This window comes from Eubalaena glacialis, chromosome 2, assembly GCF_028564815.1.
Source record: "Eubalaena glacialis isolate mEubGla1 chromosome 2, mEubGla1.1.hap2.+ XY, whole genome shotgun sequence".
In the NCBI taxonomy this organism is placed as follows: Eukaryota; Metazoa; Chordata; class Mammalia; order Artiodactyla; family Balaenidae; genus Eubalaena; species Eubalaena glacialis.
Window position 1 is genome coordinate 167,568,282 of NC_083717.1, and position 18,737 is coordinate 167,587,018.

General features: G+C 55.0%; 1 protein-coding gene across 2 annotated transcripts in view; it reads right to left on the reverse strand.

Moving 5' to 3' along the window:
- The window catches only part of LTBP2 (latent transforming growth factor beta binding protein 2), a 98,831-nt gene that overhangs the window by 11,954 nt on the left and 68,140 nt on the right, over positions 1 to 18,737 (reverse strand). For both annotated transcript variants that reach the window (XM_061181050.1, XM_061181051.1), the window contains exons 11-21: positions 18,562 to 18,726; positions 18,089 to 18,304; positions 16,930 to 16,949; positions 15,668 to 15,707; positions 14,645 to 14,755; positions 12,393 to 12,521; positions 11,551 to 11,679; positions 6,667 to 6,786; positions 1,670 to 1,789; positions 457 to 579; positions 119 to 244 (exon numbers count right to left, since the gene is read on the reverse strand). In XM_061181050.1, coding sequence (XP_061037033.1) covers positions 119 to 244; positions 457 to 579; positions 1,670 to 1,789; positions 6,667 to 6,786; positions 11,551 to 11,679; positions 12,393 to 12,521; positions 14,645 to 14,755; positions 15,668 to 15,707; positions 16,930 to 16,949; positions 18,089 to 18,304; positions 18,562 to 18,726 — 1,299 coding nt within the window. The remainder of the gene's footprint in view (positions 1 to 118; positions 245 to 456; positions 580 to 1,669; positions 1,790 to 6,666; positions 6,787 to 11,550; positions 11,680 to 12,392; positions 12,522 to 14,644; positions 14,756 to 15,667; positions 15,708 to 16,929; positions 16,950 to 18,088; positions 18,305 to 18,561; positions 18,727 to 18,737) is intronic.

The window sequence follows — 18,737 nt, forward strand, 5'->3', positions numbered from 1 at the left end:
CCTAGCCTGGAGACCCTCAGCATCAGCCCCAAGCTGGGGGACAAATGGAGTGTTCTTTGAGAGGTAAGAGGGCCTGTGTTCTCGGTCCCTCTCTGCCAACCCCCCTGCCCCGGGTTACCTTCGCAGGCGGTGCCGTCCTCGTTCACCCGGTACCCACTCTCGCAGGCCGAGCAGGTGAAGGAGCCCTCCGTGTTGAGGCAGAGGCCCGCGGGGCACGAGGCCCGGCTGGCACACTCGTCAACATCTGAAACAGGCCATTGAGCTCTGTGTGGGGCTCTGCAGGACAGACACGCCAGGCTAGCCAGAGACCAGTGGGGCGGGAGTGGGGCAGGGTGGGGGAAAGGACGGGTCTCGCAGCCACATGTTGGGTCAGCATGCTCAGGGATGCGGGGCCAGAGGGAAGGAGCTGCAGGCTGACTCGCTGTGGACAAAGCGTGCTTCAGATCTTCTTTGTACCTTGGCAGCTCTTCTTGTCTGAGGTGACCTCGTAGCCCGGCTCACAAGAGCATCTAAAGGAGCCCTCCAGGTTGATGCACGTTCCATGGGTGCAGACCCCAGGGGTCAGACACTCATTCACATCTGTGGGAGAGAAGTCCAGGATGGCGGGCTGGCCTCATCTCCCTCACGCAGCCTCCATCATCAGGCTGAGAGCATCTCAATTATGAGGCCAGGGAATCAGCATTCAGAGGGGCCATAGGCACCCTGGGAAGGACACGAGGTCCTTCCTGCTCCTGGGCCCACCTACTTAGACAGGGTACCCTTCTCCCCTGAGCTCACTGCCCCCCTGAGCTCACTTCAGCTCTATCTAGTGACACAGAACATCCTGCAAATTCCTAGAAAAGGGGGCCAGGTCCCCCAGCCCTGGGACTGGTTTGGCCCATCTGAGGACACCTGGAGTCAAGTGTCTAAGACCCCTGACTCACCTTATAGTGAGTCTGAACCTCTCTGGTCTCCTACCCGCCAACCAGACTGGCATTATCTCATGTTCCCAGCCCACCCACCAGGTTCAACAGGTGAGTGGGCAACGCAGAGAGAGGGTAAGTTATGCCTGGGTGGCTGAGTGGCAGTCTCAAGGGCCTGGGAAATGTCTGCCCTCTCCAGAGCCTCAAAGCGTCTATTCACAACTCAGTCCCTCCTGGCATTCTGAACCCTGGGTCCTTCTTCCTGTGGGAGCTGAGGGGAAAGAGCATTCCTCCTACAGATGACATGTAGCACCCCTCTCCCCAGAGGGAGAAGGGCACCCGCTGTTCAGGTAGGCATTGCTGTTAGACACTGAGACATTGAGATGCAGAAGAGCAGACGACCACCCCTCCCTAGGAAACACACCACCGGTGTCAGCCTCTTCCAAAGACGCTTGGTACCTCACTCTACCTAGCAGGATCCAGCCACAGAAGCTGCTGGGATCTTGGGCTGTAGCTCCTGGACGGATATGGCCAAGGAGCTGATGGGCCCCCCCGCCCCCTGCCCCGGCTGATTCAGAGGGCAGAGCACCAGTAACTGAAGCACACCCATCTCATCCCCAGCGTCATCTGGGAACCCAGCCAGGTCATGGAGGACAATAGCCTCCAAGCCACTTCCCTCTGCCCACCCCTTCCCCTTCCTGTTGTGGGCTCATCCAGGGGTCCCAAGGCCAAACAGCCCCCTCAGTGCCTTGGCAAGCAGCCCTCACCTACACAGCTCCCGCTCTGGCCCCTGTAGCCCTCCTCGCAGGGCAGGCAAGTGTAGGAGCCGGGGGAGTTGATGCATCTCCCGTCAGGGCAGGTGCCAGGGTGATGGCATTCGTTGATATCTGCAAAATAACAGCCCCCCCCCCCCGACCTTGGTCATCTCTGCAAACCACAGCACATAGGTGGGCTGTGAAGAAGCAAATCCTTGACCCTGCCCTTGGCTGGGGAGAAGGAGGGATGTCAGTTTCCATACTGATGGAAACTAGGAAAAAGTGAGTGCTGTCCTGTGTTCCCAACCCCACCTCCCATCCACTGTCCTGGACAAAAGAGAGATGGAAGACCTTTAGGAAGGGAGACTCCCTGGTGAAGGAGGCTGCCCTTCCACTAGCTAGGGGAGGGTGAGAGAGCTTGACTTCATGAGCTGGACTCTTGGGAAGGGCCTTCGTATCTCCCTTGCTCCTTTACAAGGGGTGACAATGACGTGTTTGGACGTGCTTGGCAGATCCCAGAGGCCCCAGAATAGATCCTAGCTGGGCAATGAAGGCCAAATGGGCTTCCCTGCACCAGGAAATGAGGACTGAGGATGACCCCACAATCTTAGATGTGGCCAAGACCAGCCCTGAGGCTGATGCAGAGTGAAGGGTGGAGGCTGGCGAGGCTTCTCGGCTGGAGAGGAGACTTTTCTTCTAGCTGAGAACCACATAGAGCTCCAGCACTCACTCTGGTGAGAGCCAGGAAAGTCAGCCAGAAAGGATGAGTCTGAGCACCAACCGGACAAGTAGGGGAAGGGGTGATCCATGGAGAGAGAGAGCAGCCCGTCCTGGGGGAGTGACAAGCAGCGGGCGGGTGAGCTTTCTCCCAGGAACTGCATGCAGGGCTTTTCCCAGTATGAAGCTTGCATACTGGGGAGTCCACCATCCAAGGCACCCAGGTGACCTGGGCTGAGTTAGGGAGGTTGTAACACAGGGATTGAACTCGGGGTCAGGACTGCAGGAGGACATTCTGCTCCTCCGGCCCAGTGTCGAGGCTCTCAGTCACTCTTCATGACAGACAGATTGACCGAGCGCCAGATTTACCCTCCCTGTGTGGATAATTGTCATTCTCCTGCAGGAAGGCCAGAAGTTCATGTAGATTCAGAGGCCCTACTGCCCAGGAGGAAGACCTACTCAGCACCCATGGAGGAAAGAAAGGCAGGAGGCAGGGCCAAGGGTCAGAACACAGACTTTCTGCAAAGGGACTCAAGCCAGCAGCTGTCATTATAGAACAGGACATGGGCCCGGAAGCGGAGGGTGAATATGAATCTCCTCTGAGGTTGTTTGGTCTACAGAAGACCGGGTACATCAAAGCCCTCTGTCCCAGGGAGCCAGGTACCTCTCAAGGTCAAAACTTCACCCTGAGGGTCCACATGAGGAAGACATACACAGGGCAGGTGGTTTTTCAGGTGGTGTGTGTAAGGAGATACCCAGAACTCCCGGGCAATCTTGGAGACACTGAGATAAGGCTCATCTCTGGAAAGAGGGCAGCCAAGAGCCCCTAGTTGGGCTGTGGTGACACCAGGCTAAACTATTCTAAGGGCTTCTGTAAAGACAGAGATGGAGAGAATGAGACAGAGGTGGAGGAAATGAAGGTCCTAGGGCCACCAACTTTGGCCAGCACCATGGCCCGCTGGCCTTGGCTGAGGTACCAAAGGAAAATGGGCAAAGCCATTGGGAATTATCCACAATTCCTGCTTCAGGGATGTGAGACTCTGGGATGAAGAGAAAGAGAATGAGGCAAGGATCCTCCTCTAAGACCACACTGAGGAAAAATGGAGTCTTTGGACCTCTCCTGCAGGGATCAGGCAGGATAGGAAGGAGATTAGATTTACCAGGAGCAAAGGGCCCTGAGGTCTGCCCTGCCCCAAATGTTCTGGGCACATCTGTGGAGGTGGTGCCCGAACTGTTTCACACTGGGCATGAGGAGACTTGCAGGACGAATGCTGTTCACTAAGAATTCCAGCTCTCCACTTCTGGGCCGTGGTGGGCTTGTGCCTCCTGGTCCCTTGTGGTTGGATGGGGCCAGGGGACTAGTGCTGGCCAATAGCTATGATGTGTGTAATTCATGGGCCCAAACATTTATTTGTGTGCAACCCTGCAGAGTGCTCTTTCTTTCTTCCATGAACACTGGCCACATTCAAGATGCTGGCTATTCCTTTCGCCAGGTTCTAGGGTGAGGAAACTTGGGGCAGGATGTTTCCTCATGATGGACATGTGGCCTTGGTCAGATATCAAGTTTGTGGTGTCCTAAATCACTAAGGTTGAGGTTGGTTGTTATTGTAGTATAACCTGGCCTATCCTGGCACACCACCACTGGCACACCTGCCACACCTTCCTCAGACCAGAGCCCCAGCCAGCGATCATCATGTGTGAGAGGTCTGTCAGCAGGTGAGAGAGGGAGGGCAGAGGGTCAAAGCAGCCCACAGTCTCCACCTGAGCCAGGGTAGGCCTCTTCTAAGTGGGGGTGGATATAACGGAGACACTAGCCTAGCCGATTAAAGGAGCCAGATAAAGATTCTGGATGAAGTGGGTTCCATGTTAAAGGCACAGGCTCTGATGTCACCAGATATCTTGAGGCTGTTCCACTAACATCTTGGTGCCTGGAGCCAGATTTTTCTGCCTAGTCTAGGGTTTGAATTTTAATCTAAGCTTATGGTATGTTTTGGTAGCTTTTACCCTGGTCCTCGGGGGCAGGAGCTATCTGTCTTTTTATTGTTATATTCCTAGCCCATGGCTGGGACCCAGCTGGCACTCAACAAGTGTTTGCTGACCAAAGAATGAGACCATGTGACTAACTAAACCTTCACATCCTCTTGGTATGAGGCTGCTGAAGAGATCCCAGAAGACCCAAGGAAACAGTCACCCCAGGGACCAGCTTGCCAGCCTGCTGTCTGTACACTGGGAGGATCCTGGAGCTTCTCTAACCAGCACTGCAGCCTCTGCGTGAGGAAATGTGAAGGTGCTGCCTCTGTTCCTTGTGAGACCACAGGGTGGGGAGGGTGCTCACTCAGGGCCCAGACGCTCAGGTGACCTTGGACGTGGGTGGGGACAGCAGAGCCCTGGCAGTCTGCAGGGGGATCTAACCCCTTTCCATGGGAACCCAGAGTCCTGGTACGATGGAAATGCCATCGAGACTTTGGATGGGCTGCTGTCCAGACCACTCGGGCCTTTCACCAGAGACTTTGAGTTTAAGTGGAGAGAGTGGTTTCTTAGTTGGAAGAAGAAGAAAGAAGGAGAGGAAATTCACTGGGCTCTCGGGGTGATGGGCCGGGTCTGTGGTTATGGATGGAAACCTGGAGAAGTGTGCAGGCTACGTCCGTTTTTCTCTCAGCAGACTCAGAGTGTCTGCCCTGGGCCAGGAACTCAGCCTGACCTCCCAGCCGAGGTGTGTGTCTGGAACCTTTCCTCCGGAAGGGAAGGGGACAATCCAGGGGCACGGACTCGGTCGTTGAGGGGAGATTAGACGTGAGAGAGAACGGGTCCTCAGACAGTAGTGCCGCCCCCTACTCGCTGAGGGGCTGCATGTACACTTTGTATGTGGCAGGTTATTCAGTCCTCACAAGAGCCCCTATGATTCAAGAGCCCCTGTGGCCAAGATTCTCCAAGAGCCCCTATGATGGGCATTATGGTTTCCATTTTCAGACATTGAGACAAGAGCCAAACCCAGGCCTGTCTCCACCACAGCCTGTGCTCTTGCACGGACTGGTTAGTATAAATTTGATATTTTTAATGTCCTGGTATTTTTCTTAGTTCATTTCCTTTAGTTTTGCTTTACTTTTTCACAAAGTCTAATGCCAAATTAATAATGTTCGATGCTTAAATGAGGCAGTCTATCAGATCCCTAGCACAGCACCTGGCACATAGCAGGCACACATCAAATGCTAACTCCCTTCACTCTCCCTTCTCCTGGAACATGCCAGGCTGTCTGTCCCCAGTAAGTTAGTGAGGATAAGGGAAGTGGGTTCAGGCTTTGATCATAAGTGGGCCTGAGTTTAAAGGGGGAGGCATTGAGAAGGGAAAGTAACGCGCCAGGGATGCAGACAGAGCATTGTCTGTCCTACACCCCTAGTGACCTCTCCCCTTTGCCAAGACCTGCCAGGGCTCTGGACTCTGCTTCTGTGGTAGTGGCATTGGGAAGGGGGTGGGCTCCCTTCACCAGACACACAAGCTCATCTCTCGCCTCTAGGACCCTCTGAATCCTGGCCCAGGGAAACCTGGAGGCAGGGAGGTGTCTGGGCCTAACCTTGGATCCAGGGCAGGACTTCTTTCCAGAGAGAGCCTGGATTCCCCCTCACCCCTTCCTGTCTCAGCCAGTCTTGGGAGCACATGACCCAGGCCTCTTGCAAGCATCTGAGACCCCCAGCCTGGCAGGGGGGTGGAAGTGGCAGGGCTACCAGGAGCTGACATGATGGTGGCAGGTTCAAGCCAGTCTGTGAGGACATCAGTTGGCAATGACACAGCCAACTTATGGCAGGGCCTGGGAAAGGGGGCCAGGATGAGGGCTCATTTGTTCATTTATTCCACTAGCATTTGTTGGGGTGTCCAACACATGGACATTTGTCAGGTGTCCATGCATGGTCATCTAAGGATATGGTCCAGCTCTGAGGAGCTCACAGCCTTAAAGCTTTAGCAAGTAGGCCAAGCCCAAGGCCCCAGGCACCTCCCAGCTAGATCAACCTTCCCTCTGCCGCATGACTCAAGGTGAGGGGCAGAGGTGTATGGAGGGGTGCTCCCGGGATCTCATGTACATAAAGTTACTGTGCTCCGTGCTGCCGGGACAGACAGGATGTCAAAATCCCACTGAGGGGACAGAAGGGTTCCAGAATCCACAGATAGGTCTCTCTGTGCACAGGAGGGGGCTCGGCATCAAGGGGCCCAGTCGGGGATAAGCTGGAAGGGGAGCTGGTGGTGGGCAGTGCACGGGGAGAGACCAGGAGAGGGTGGAGCGGCACCCCATTCCTTACCTTGGCAATGTCCCTTCCTGACCATCACATAGCCCTGGTCACACTCGCAGTGGTAGGAACCCTCCGTGTTGGTGCACCGCCCCCCGCTGCACACCTCGGGCTGCTCACACTCGTCTATGTCTGTGAACACACAGAAAAGTCCTGAGTTGGGGCCAGCCCTGCAGGGGGTCCTGGGACATCCGTTCAGAGGCCAAGGCCAAGGACACCCATGCTGAGGCCCAGGCAGGGAAGGCATCCTTGCTGCAGCCATGAAGGGCAGGGTCTGAGACTGACCTAGCTCAGGCCCCTGCAAACTCCTGAGTTCCTTTCTCCTGGAGAGGATGGCTACTTTGGGGGCCCATGGGGACTCTCACAGCTGTCTCCTTACCCCGGTGCAAGGGCTAGTCTTGAGGTCAGGTGGCTGTGCCTATGGCACTATCTGAGGAAGCCAACGAAGTCCCCCTCTTGACCCCAATAAATCCCCCAGAAGTCTGCTCCTAGAGTTCCTAGGGGCATTCCTAAAGGTTAGGGATTGGAATTCCCTGGCGGTCCAGTGGTTAGGACCAGGATGGCGCTTTCACTGCCAGGGGCCCTGGTTCGATCCCTGGTCAGGGGAGCTAAGATCCCACAAGCCACGTGGCACGCCCCCCCACCCCCCAAAAAAATAAGGTTAGGGATTAAGCAGCCAGTGAGAGACAGCATCTTAGGCAGCTGTGGATCTGTCCATTTGGTTTCTGCCATTGTCCCAAAGCATAATGGTGCCCTGTGATGGCTTGAAAGTCCAAGCCTGGTCATGCCCCTCCCCTGCTGGGTTCCCTGCTGCTCAGCCTGCCTCACCCCAGCCTTGCTGTGTATGCTGATCCCCACTGGTCCAGCCTCCAAGCCTTTGTTCACACAAATGCCTCTGTTTGGTTTGATGGCCAGCAGAGCCCTACTCCCATTCCAAGGATGGGTTCAGGGCTTCCCTGGTGGTGCAGTGGTTAAGAATCTGCCTGCCAATGCAGTGGACACGGGTTCAATCCCTGTTCCGGTAAGATCCCACATGCCGCGGAGCAACTAAGCCCGTGCGCCATAACCACTGAGCCTGCGTGCCACAACTACTGAAGCCCGTGTGCCTAGAGCCCGTGCTCTGCAACAAGAGAAGCCACTGCAATGAGAAGCCCGTGCACCGCACCGAAGAGTAGCCCCCCCACTCGCCGCAACTAGAGAAAGCCCGCGCACAGCAGCGAAGACCCAACACAGCCAAAAATAAAGTAAATAGAATAAAGATAAATTTAAAAAAAAAAGTGTGGGTTCAATTTATCAACTCTAGGTCACTCTGGCCACTCCCCATTCCCTGCCCCCCACAGTCAAATTAATGGAGGACTCACCCTTGCCCCAACCCGTAGCAATGGTTCAAACACTTCACAGAGGCTTTGTGCAGATGAAATGAGATAATCCAGGTAAAGGGCTTAGCACAGTGCCTGCCTGACACAAGGTGAGCACTGAAGAAATGTTAGCTATTATTTTTATTCTAGCATTAAACCTACTCTATAAAATCCAAGCTCCTCAGCCTGGCATGTGAGACCTTTTGTGACCTAGCCCCGCCTGGTTCTCTCACCTTGGTTGCTGCTTCCCACATGCCTCCTTCTTTTTCTTTTATGGTCAAAATTTTAATGTCAAAAACTTATAAGTGTTTGGTATTAGTCCACATACAATTCAGTTTTTGGTGTAAAGTTCTTTGGTCGCAAGAAAAAACACTTGGTTTACTTCACTAATAGGAATATCTCTTAATGCTGAGATGGCCTCTTCTTGGTATTTCTTCTGCTGTTGATTTCTGGCATAGTTATCTGTGATTGCATGAATGGAGTTGAGTGGAGAGGTTCTCATCATGTTTATCCCAAATAAGAGCACATATAGTAATCACATGATTACTATAGTAATGAGGAGGTACACAGGCAATACAGCTGCTCGATATTTTTGAGGCCAATAGGATAAGCCAAAGGAGTTCAGCCTAAGGAGCTTCTGCACGTGCTGTTCCCTCGCCTGGAGTGGCTTCCCACCCACCAGCTTGGCTGTTTCCTTCTCATCTCTCAGTGAGGCTGCCCTCGCCCCTCCAACCCATATGGCCCTTCCCAGGGTTCCCTTAGGAATCAGCCCTTATATTGAATAGTAACTGCTTTTTTTTCCTCCCTGACTGCTGAGAATGTGCCTTATTATCCTAGTGTCCTTAGTACCTAGCCCAGACCCCCCAAAAGTACTTATTACATGAATGGAATAATAAGCATTTGTTTACAGACATGAGCAATACTTCGTGACACTTTAGTGCACAGTGGAGTCACTGGCAGATGGTATAAAATGTACACTCCCAGGCCCACGTCCAGAGATTCTGATGCAGCAGTACTGGGCGGGCCCAGGAACCTGCATTTTAATAACTCTCCAGGCAATTCTGAAATAACTGGTCCTCCCTTTGGGAAGCTAAAGAGAACCTGATAAAGGACCCACAAACTGGTAGGGCCAGGATGACTGCCTGATAAATAAGCCTGGGAAAACTGACTTGTTCTATGGAGATAAATGGAAATGGAAAAGACCCAATCTTAACACCCATGCAACGATGGACTCCAGATGGATTAAAACATGTTGTGAAAGGCAAAACTGTAACTTTAATGAAAGGAGGTGTAGGAGAATATCTTTGTGAATTAAGAGTGGGGAAGGACTTGTTAAATAAAGCTCCCAAAGCATAAAAAATAAGGCAAAAAGGTGAATTTCAATACATCAGAATTAATGATTTCTGTTAAAAACAGGACATGTGGATAAGGTCAATGGACAGAGGACAAGGTGGAAGAGTTGTCATATCTAAACCCAGGCAAGTATCTGGAATCTATAAGGAACTCCTAAAGAGCCACAAGAAAAAGCAGCAAAGACCACTGGAAAAGAGAGCAAAAGATAAGAACAAGCAATTTCTAGATAAGGAAACCCAAAGGCTCATATATGAAAAGATGCTCATAGGTACTAGTAAAGTAAATGTTATTTTAAATATTTAATATTCAAATAATTTATCTTAATCAGTTATTTATATTTATATTAATTTCAATTCTAGAAATTGTAATGCTTTCTATTAATTAATTATATAAATTAATGAAATAATTTATAAATAAGAATAAAGTAAATATTTAAAATAAGGAGATATTGTTTTACCAGAGCAGCAAAATTTAGAAAGTGGATGTTATCCTGGATGAGGCCTCATCACACCGCAGCCAGACCCCACTGGGAGAAGCTTTGACAGCTGACCTTGACCTTCCTGCCTCCTCCGCCAGCTGTCGGGTTGGCAGGGACATCCGGACACCCAGGCTGGCACGAGGCAGGACCCTTTGTCTGGGCCAGTCCTGGCGACACCCTTCCCTGCAGCAGCCACTGCTTGTCTCAGGCCAGCATCGCGGGCTGGGCCTGCAGGGAGCAGTGCCTCTGGCCCACAACACTTGCCAAGGCTGCGAAGCCCAGAGAAGCCCCTTGCTCCCGGCCTCTGCCGTTGATAACTCCAGACTGTTCTGAGCACTGCTGCCTGAGTCATCTCCCTGAAAGCTGGCTGACCGCATCGCCGCCCTCTGCTTACAAACCTCTGTTGGCTGCCACTGTCTGCGGGACAGCGACCAAACACTTCAGCCTGGCACTCAAGACACTTCGCAAACTGGCGTCGGCTCCTGACACTTCCTCTGCATACCCCGCGCTCCCATCACACTGGATTTATCATTATTCCCAGAGCACGCCAGGCTTGTTCATTGCTCTGCCCTCTGCAGAAATGGTTCCCTTTCCCTGAAATACCCTCTGCTCCCTCCTTTCCTTCACCGTGTGTGTAAGGGAAGGTGTTGGAATCAAATCATGTTTTGGGGCCAGGGTGACTTTGATTCTGTTTCCAGCTCTGCCACGGCTCTAGGTGTGAGGTCTCTGGGTGGTTCAATTCACCTCTCTGAGCCTCAGTTTGCTAAACTGTAAAATGGGGATAAGGATTTGTGCTGCATGGGGTTGGGATGATGAGCTTCATAAATAAAGGGCTTAGGACGGTGCTGCCATATGAGAAGTGCTCATTAAATGGTAGCTGTTATTATTCTGTCCCCACTCAAACACCCCTTTGGGAAACCTTCCCACATTCCTCCATACAGAGCCAGTGCTTCCTCATCCCACAGTGCCACCATTCACACCTTACTCATTGCAGTAACCCTAGAGCTCACACAGCGCCCAGGCCAGAACCAGCAATGTGAGCCCCAAGAACAGCAGTGTCATTCTCTAGGTGAAGGATTCCAACTGGGTTATGAATCTTACGGCACTGCTCGGAAAGCGCTGCACTCTATTCTCTGTAGTTCATAAAAAAGTATGTGGAGTGTTTCGTATGCGGTATAAATGCCGCATATTAAAGGGCCTTTGTTGGAAGCACCTTTGTCCAGCGCCCCGTGCAGAGCTTCCCAGGGAAGCTTAAAGCCTTGCAGGCATTTCCCAGCAAAGGCAAGCCTGCTCCCAAGCCTGCCCGGAGTCCCAGTTGGTGTCCTCACGGGTCACCCTCTTTATCCAATAGGAAAGAAGCTCCTTGTCACTCAGGATTTGGGGACCTGGTTTTTCGTCTTCATCTCCAGCCATGTCCCCAGACCCCTCACACCCTTGGCTCCCGTCACAGTTCCTTGGAGCGTTGGTGAATGTTGCTGCCTTTCAGATTCCTACTCCTCCATCTGGTCTCAGCGACCTCAGCCTCAGTGCAGGGTCTGCTTCCTCCCAGGTCCAGGTTAGAGCCCTGGTCTTGGTTCCTGCGGCCCCCGTACTCCCCGCACTCTGCAGCTCTGTCATTGGGTGCTGTGAATGCCTGGATCCTCTTACCCCCCAACACTACCTGTGGGGTCCTGTGCCCCTCCCAGGGGCAAAGGTGGCTCACCTTACCTTGGCATTCCTGTGTGGCCCCCGAGGTGGCCAGCATGTAGCCAGGGTAGCAGAAGCAGGAGTAGGAGCCCACGCGGTTGACACAGCGCCCCCTTCCCTTGCAGGGGTCCCTCAGACACTCATCGTCATCTGAGCGGAGGGAGGTGAGAAGGGCAGTCAGGGAGGCCTTCCTTTGGGCACCTGCCAGCAACCTGCCATGCTAAGGACTGGACAGGGAATGGTGCTGTGGGGCAAGGAGGGGATGAGGGAGCAGAGGAGGCTGGGGAGTTGAAAATCTCTAAGGCTGAGGGCCATGAAGTCGGTTCATTGGGCCCATTCAAGAACCAAGGGCCTGGGGTAGTGGCCCTGCACCTCCTCCCTGCCCCGTGTCCCCCTCCCCCAGTGGCCCGGTGATAACTTCCTTTCTCCTTCAAGGCACAGTGGATGTGTCTCCCTTGTATAAAAATATTGGGGGAGTGGATTAGGCCCACACTGGATGATTTATGTGTTGTGCCTCCGAACCTCTCCCCCAGGGATGGCCGTGGCTTCAGTCTGCTATGCAGACAGCAAGATGGCCAGTTTGAGGGGTGGGCTGATCTCAGAGCTGAAGGCTCCAAGTACCAGTCAGGGGACCCTGGGGTGGCTTCCCATTCTCCTGAAGTCCTGGGGACTCATCAGATGGTGCTCCCAGAGACCGGTCTCCCCAAGGTTAAGGTTAGCTTTGTCCATAGGGATTGCTCTCCTCAGTCCATCCACCACACAACACTGCTCGGACTTTCGGCTGCCTGGACTCTGGACTGTCCTCCTGCCCTGCCTCCACCCACCCCAGCCACTGAGTGAGCCCAGGCTGCCCACGTGGATACCTGCGCAGTAGGCCTGGCTGGGGTGCAGCCGGTAGCCGGGGCTGCAGATGCATCTGTATCCATCAGGGAGGTTCACACAGGTTCCCGGGCCACAGATGTTGGTGGCTCCAGCAGCACATCTGTCAATGCCTGTGGATGACGGAGCAAAGCAGAGGTTATGGTGGGGTGCGGATGGGTGAAGGCAGTGGAGTGGGGTGGGGGCAGGGCACACGGGCCTCAGAGGGCCACAGAAGCCTCATCCCAGCCTTAGCTGGGCCCTCCCACATTCATGTATAGCATGGCCTGTGTAAGAATCCACGGCACTTCCTCCCAGGGCCCCGAGCCCTACCAGGATGGAGCTTGCAGCACTGCATCCCTCTGACCGAGACTCAGGGGGTTCCAGTAACCTGTGTCCCACGTCCCAGCAAAGGGACTCCCCTGCTGAGGCCTCCAGCCTGACCTCACCCTGAATACGGGGACAGCTCTCATCCACAGCGAGTGCTTCCCTTCCCTGGCAACTCCTGACCAGTTTTTCCTAGGCAGACAGACAGATCTGGTGAGGGGGGTCTTGGGACAACTGCCAGGGGAAGAGGGGAGAGGTGGGCGCGGGCTAACTGAGCAGGGCCTTGAGTGCCACGTTGAGACAGGCCTGTAAGCAAGGGGGTCATGGGAGGTGGGGTGTGATCAGAACTGTCTCAAAAAGACCACGCATCTTGCATGTCATCTTGTTCAGAAAGGCAGCAAGATGGCAGATGGACTGGGGTGGGAGGGGAGGCACAGAGGGCTCCTAGAAACCTGTTGAAATGAATTAAACAAGGACTGCCTTGGGTGGTGGTAATGGGTAAAAATGGGAGATGGAAACTGAATTCAGAAACAGTTTGGAGACTTGCCAGGGCTCAGGGCTGAGGCTGCATAGAGAGCAAGAGATTATAGCTCTTTTCAACTGCGTCCGTAATACCAGAAAAGTACCTGGCACTTAAAACATGCTGAATGAACAAATGACTGAATGAATGAGTGATGCTTTCGCTCCAGGTCTCAGCCGGAAGCCCGCACACCCAGGCTCCCAGCCCTGCCCCACAGCACTGAGGGAACCCCAGAGACCCAAGGAAATGGGTCAGGATGTGGCCTGTAGTGGTGCACAGCGGGGCTTCACAGCGTTTGCTAAATTGGACTGAACTGAACGTGCACACCGGCCTGTTTGTCGGGCTACCCTGCCCCTGGCCTGGCTCCAAGTTTGTGTCAGCCTGGGGGCTCAGGAGGACCTCCAGCCAGGTTCTAAATGTCCTCCCAGAGGGGTGAGGTTGGGGGATGGCAAGGGGGAAGGGGGATCAGGAGAAAGTCTATAGATAGTGGGAGGGATTCTGTCCCCACATCGCTGAATCCCCAGCTGAGCCCCTTAACCCAGCTCATCTTGCCTGCCGAGCAGAGGGGGGCCGAGGGCACTCCTTGGAGCAGCGCACTGAGCCCAGAGAAGAGGGGTCCTGGGAGAAGGCAGCAGGGTCGCCCTGGTTCAGGCCTAGGAAGGCCAAGCTCCCAGCCCCTCCCACACTCTCTGGACTGTTCCACCAACCTGCAGGGTCTCTCCCTCTACTGGAGGAGATCTGGAAATACCCCTCACCCCAAGGTGACCTCAGTCTATGAGGTTACAAGCAGCAAGGCCCTGATGAGGACACTCATGGGGGCACACACACGAGCACACAAACGTGAGCACACACGTGAACGGGGAACAGCTGCAGCAACACCGGCCCTGCTTCTTTTGGACCAAGTCCCCAGACAACGAGCCTTTGAGGAGGGCGCGTTCCAGAGCAAGGTGGATGTGCCGGGGATCTCCCCCATACCACCCCCTAACCACTGCCGTGGCCAGAGCCTGGGGAACGCAGGCTCCAGGGCAGCTAAACAACTTTGAGAAATAGAACCATTTTCCTTCCCTAAAGTTGGCCCTCCCTGTGGGCAGGAGGCTGCCCACCGCCGGGGTACTCAGTTGACTCAGGGTCAACAGCCTGGAAGAGCCAGGCTCCCAGAGGCCCCATGTGCTCGCCTTCCTTGAGAAGGCCCCGTGGATTCTTCTGGAAGGCACCCCTTCTCTTTCTCCTGCCTGGCTTGACCGGTGCTCCAGACGGGACTCCCCCGATCACTAGGGGCACCCTGTGCTCTCTGCGGAATGCGGCCGGGGCCGCTGACCCAGGCGGGAGTTCACTGGACACTGTACATCTGGTGGGAGAGCCCTGGAGTTGGCTCTGGCCGCCCACACCTCATGGGGCTGCTGCAGGTACCTGACGGGGCCGGGGTCACCAGCACATCGGTGGGGGCGGTCACTTGCTCTTCTTCCCGGGCCTCTGGGCTCCCCTGTCCAGGCAGTGGCAGCGTTGTTCCTATGGCATCTCCTGCGGAGGGGAGAGGGGCGGGGGGAGCGAGTGGGCCTCAGCCCCTTGGCTGCCCACTTTCCCACCCCCTGGACAACACCCCCTCCAGAGGTGCACTGCCCTTCCCTCCTCCCTGCCCTCCGGTCCATCTGGCTCCGAGAACCAGGGGTGGAGCCTAGGGCGGGTCATCCCCCCTGCCTCTTAGTCTCCTGAAACTTAACCTGGCCCCAAACAGAGTCAGAGAATCTGAGAGCCCTGATGGGGCTCAGAGCACATCTGGTGTCCCCGCTCCACTCCGCCGGGAAGGAGGTGGAGGCTCATGGGAATGGCCACTTGTTCAAGGCCGCTGGCTTGTTGGGAATGGAGCCGAAGCCCGGGTCTCCTGACTCCTACTTCAGCGCTCTCCTTCTGTCTGCAGAGTTCTTTACAGTTTACAGAGCTCTGCCTCGACCACCAGTGTCTCATCTGCCTTAAGAGGCAGGCATTAGTGTCCACGTCATAGTAGAGGAAGCTGAAGCTGACTTCTGAACAGTGCCCTGTCCCCAGCCCCAGGGACCGGCAAGCTGGGCTCTGTGGAGCTCTAACCATTTCCTGAGGGAAGACAGGCTGGGGGCAGCGCTCTGGGTACCTGACCTGCCCCTGCTTCAGCCAGCCCTTCCTCTTTGGTCTTGTTTATTTGCTGAGCGGCACCATGAAGGGCAGAAAGAGTGCTGTGGCTGGGGAGGTATTTGTAAGGCATCGCGGTGCCTTTCGCTGACCTATAACACCTTCAGTATACAGAGCTCCCAGGAAAAGTGTTCACACGTCACATCATCCACAGCCTCATCTGATTTGAGCCTGTGCACCAGCTCCTGTGTACTATCTCCACTCCTAGGTTAAGGTCTCTCCTTCCCTCCCTTTGTTTGCTGGGCACCACTAGGAGGAGGCACTCACCTGGGACCCAGGCAGATAGCTGGGTAACACTGGTTGTGACCTGCACAGAAACAGGAGGAGGTCACTGGTGTCTTCCCTGTCACCTCCATGATGTGCTTCCTTCCTCCACACTCACCCCTGCCTCCAGGCTCCCCGTCCAACTAACTCCCTCGTTCAGTCTTTCATTCATTCCAGGTGTTGATGAGTTCTTACTACACCCTGGCATTCTGCTAGGCACTTTATGTCTACTGTCTTAATGAATCTTCTCAACTATCCTCCGGTAGAAGGCTGTGATGATCAAATGAGCCGATGTACGTAATGCGCTAGCTCAGTGTTACAGCAACAAATATCGTATCAGTGCTATGATCTCCACATCTCAGAGCAACAGAAGCTTTAGAGGTTAACCAGTCCACCGAGGGTCACAGGGCCAGTGTGGTGAAGCTGGGACCCCAGGCCACACCTGGCGTCCCTCACCATAGCCCACGGACAGAGGTAGATGAGCTGTGGGGAGCAGGGGAAAGAAAAATGGGCAGGGGATGGCAGAGGGCCAGGAGCATGGCTGGGGCTTTGAGGACACGGAAGAACTTTGGTCTGGGAGGACAATGCGTGCTTCTCCAGGGAGAGAAGAAGCTCCCTGGGGAAACAATATTTGGGGAGAGTCAGGGATGCAGGTTGGAGGGGCAAGGGATAGGGTAGGGATTGGCAGACTGATGAGGGAAGAAGCAACTTCACTCTTCTGGAATGTTTTTCTAGGAGGACACTCAGTTCTTTACAGGGAAATCCTGGGCTCAGGAGAGGGGGTGGGATCCCCCTTTCTCAATGAAGTGTTTTGAGGCTATTCACAGCTCTGCTTCTACTTCCCCACGAGCCACTCACAGAGGAGACCCGAGACCTTAAGCAAGTCAGGCTCAGAAAGTGCTGAATCCGGAATTAATCTGGAACCAGTTCTAGACCTCATCTGCTGTGATGAAAGCCTGAGTGACAGCCAGGACTAACAGGACACGTTCCTACTTCCTTTCTGAAGGGGGCCCCAGACCTTCCCGAATGAGAGTACTTGCACAGCAGCTGCTGGAAAAACAGGAGCTGTTGTTATTACTTCCTTTAGGGTAAAACTGGGTCTTTGGATCAACTCTCCCACCGCGGCTTCTCTGCAAGTAAAATCCTACGAACACTCCATCTTTCTCCCCTCCCTCCCTCACGGGACGCTGCCCTGCGGCCTCAGTGCTACCGGGTCCTGCTCTCTGCCACCCTTGCCCGACTTGCTGGTGGGAGGACTCACTTACCTGGCCAGCCTGAGAGTCACCTGGGAAGGAAAGGTGAGAGCGTGAGCTCAGGGAGGAGAGTCTGGCTGCCTTCTCCCTCCCACCCACGGCCAGGGCTGGTTCAGTCCGTGACCTCCTGACCTTGTTCCCAGCAGGCTCAGTGGTAGAGAGAGCTCAGACTCTTCTTACCTGCCTCTGCCCCTGCCACCCTTCTGGCACTGGCCAGCCCAGATCCCAGAATCCCAGGTCTGGAAGGCCTACAAAGCGGTCAGTTGGTGAGAGGAAACCTCCAGGGTTCCTTTGATGCCCCCGGTGACAGGAGTCCCACCCGCACCCGCTCCGGGCCAGTCCACCCCATCCTCGCTGTAACCCTCCTTGCACTGCCACCTCCTCCGTCCCAACCACATTGGGTCACTCCGCCCCTGCCCCAGGCTACAAGCCAGGGCAACAGTTCTAGGAAGGGGAGGAGTTGCTCCTGGCCTGGCCAGTGTCTGGTTACCGTGATGACTGGGGCTCTGCCTGACTTCCGTGTCTGTCTGTTTGGTTACCATGATGACTGGGGCTCTGCCTGACTTCCGCGTCTGTCTGTTCCCAATTCCTGGAGCACTTTGGCCATCACTTAGTTCTCCTGGTCCTAATACGTCCTTGGCCTCCTGCACTCTGTGCTACCAGTAACCCGGGCTTGCCTTCTGGTACCTGCCAGGGGTGCCTCGAGCCCAGTCTCTTTCCAGCCCCACGCCTCCTGGGCCCAAGGCAATTGAGCTGGAGCCAGTGCTCTGACTCTAAGGCCACGGGAGGGGATCTAAAGCCCCCAGATTCCCCAGGATCCACCTGCTGACTCTTCAGGCTTGGCAGCAAGCAAGAGCCCCAGAAGCTGCATGGCCGGGGGCAAGGGATGGAAAGGCCTGGTCAGCTGGAGTGGAGGATGCGGTGGACCTCTCCCACCCCCACCAGCAGCTCCCTGGGACATGGGTACCTCTTGACCCTATATGGGAGAAAGAGGAGGTGAGGCCATGTCATCAGGCCAGGCCATGAGAGCAGGTTCCCAGGGCTGGGCTGCTGCTCTGAACTCCTTTTCCTAATGCCCCAGAGATGGAATGCCATGGGTCCAGTGGCTCTTTGAGGTGTTGTAACCCGAGGGGAGGGGGAATCTCTCAGGCATCTTCCCCAACCCAGATACCTTTGTCAGGGATGGTCCCGGCCTCCAGCCAGGTGCCGGTGGCCTCCCGGAGTGGCTGCCTCCCTGCTGGCCTGGGCAGGGTCCCATCGCTCTTCCGCCCCTGCTCCCTCGAGGGCCTGGTCAGTTCCTCTTCCTCGGCTTTCCTCATGGACAGACGGATGTCTGAGCTTGAATAGGTGTAGCCGTGGCCGGCAGGGCAGATCTCCCTGAAGGCCTCTGCAAGTTCAACAGTCAGAGGACAAGCTGAGGGATGCTGTTCCCGCAGGAACCCAGGGCCCTCCTTTTTCCTGCCTTTTGAGGGACAGGGCAATTGTGGCAGCAAGGAGGGAGGGGTCCCAGGTTGGGTTAAGGAGTTGAACAGGAAGGAAAATTAAGAGTCTTCTGGCCTGATGTTAGGTCAGGTAGGGGAAACTGGCCACTGGCTTGGAGGAAGCCCTTCGGTGGCTGGGGCTGAGATGGGGACAGAGGGTTACCTGTGCCAGGCAAGGGGCACTTCTCACACTTGCTGCCCCAGGCTTTGCCCACTCGGCTGCAGCAGCATATCTGCTTGGTGATCCGCTGGGCCAAAGGCAGGGTGCAGGTGCCGGGCCCCAGCAACCGGTAGCACAGCTCCTGCTGCATGGAGACGGCCTTGTCCGCTGCAACAGAC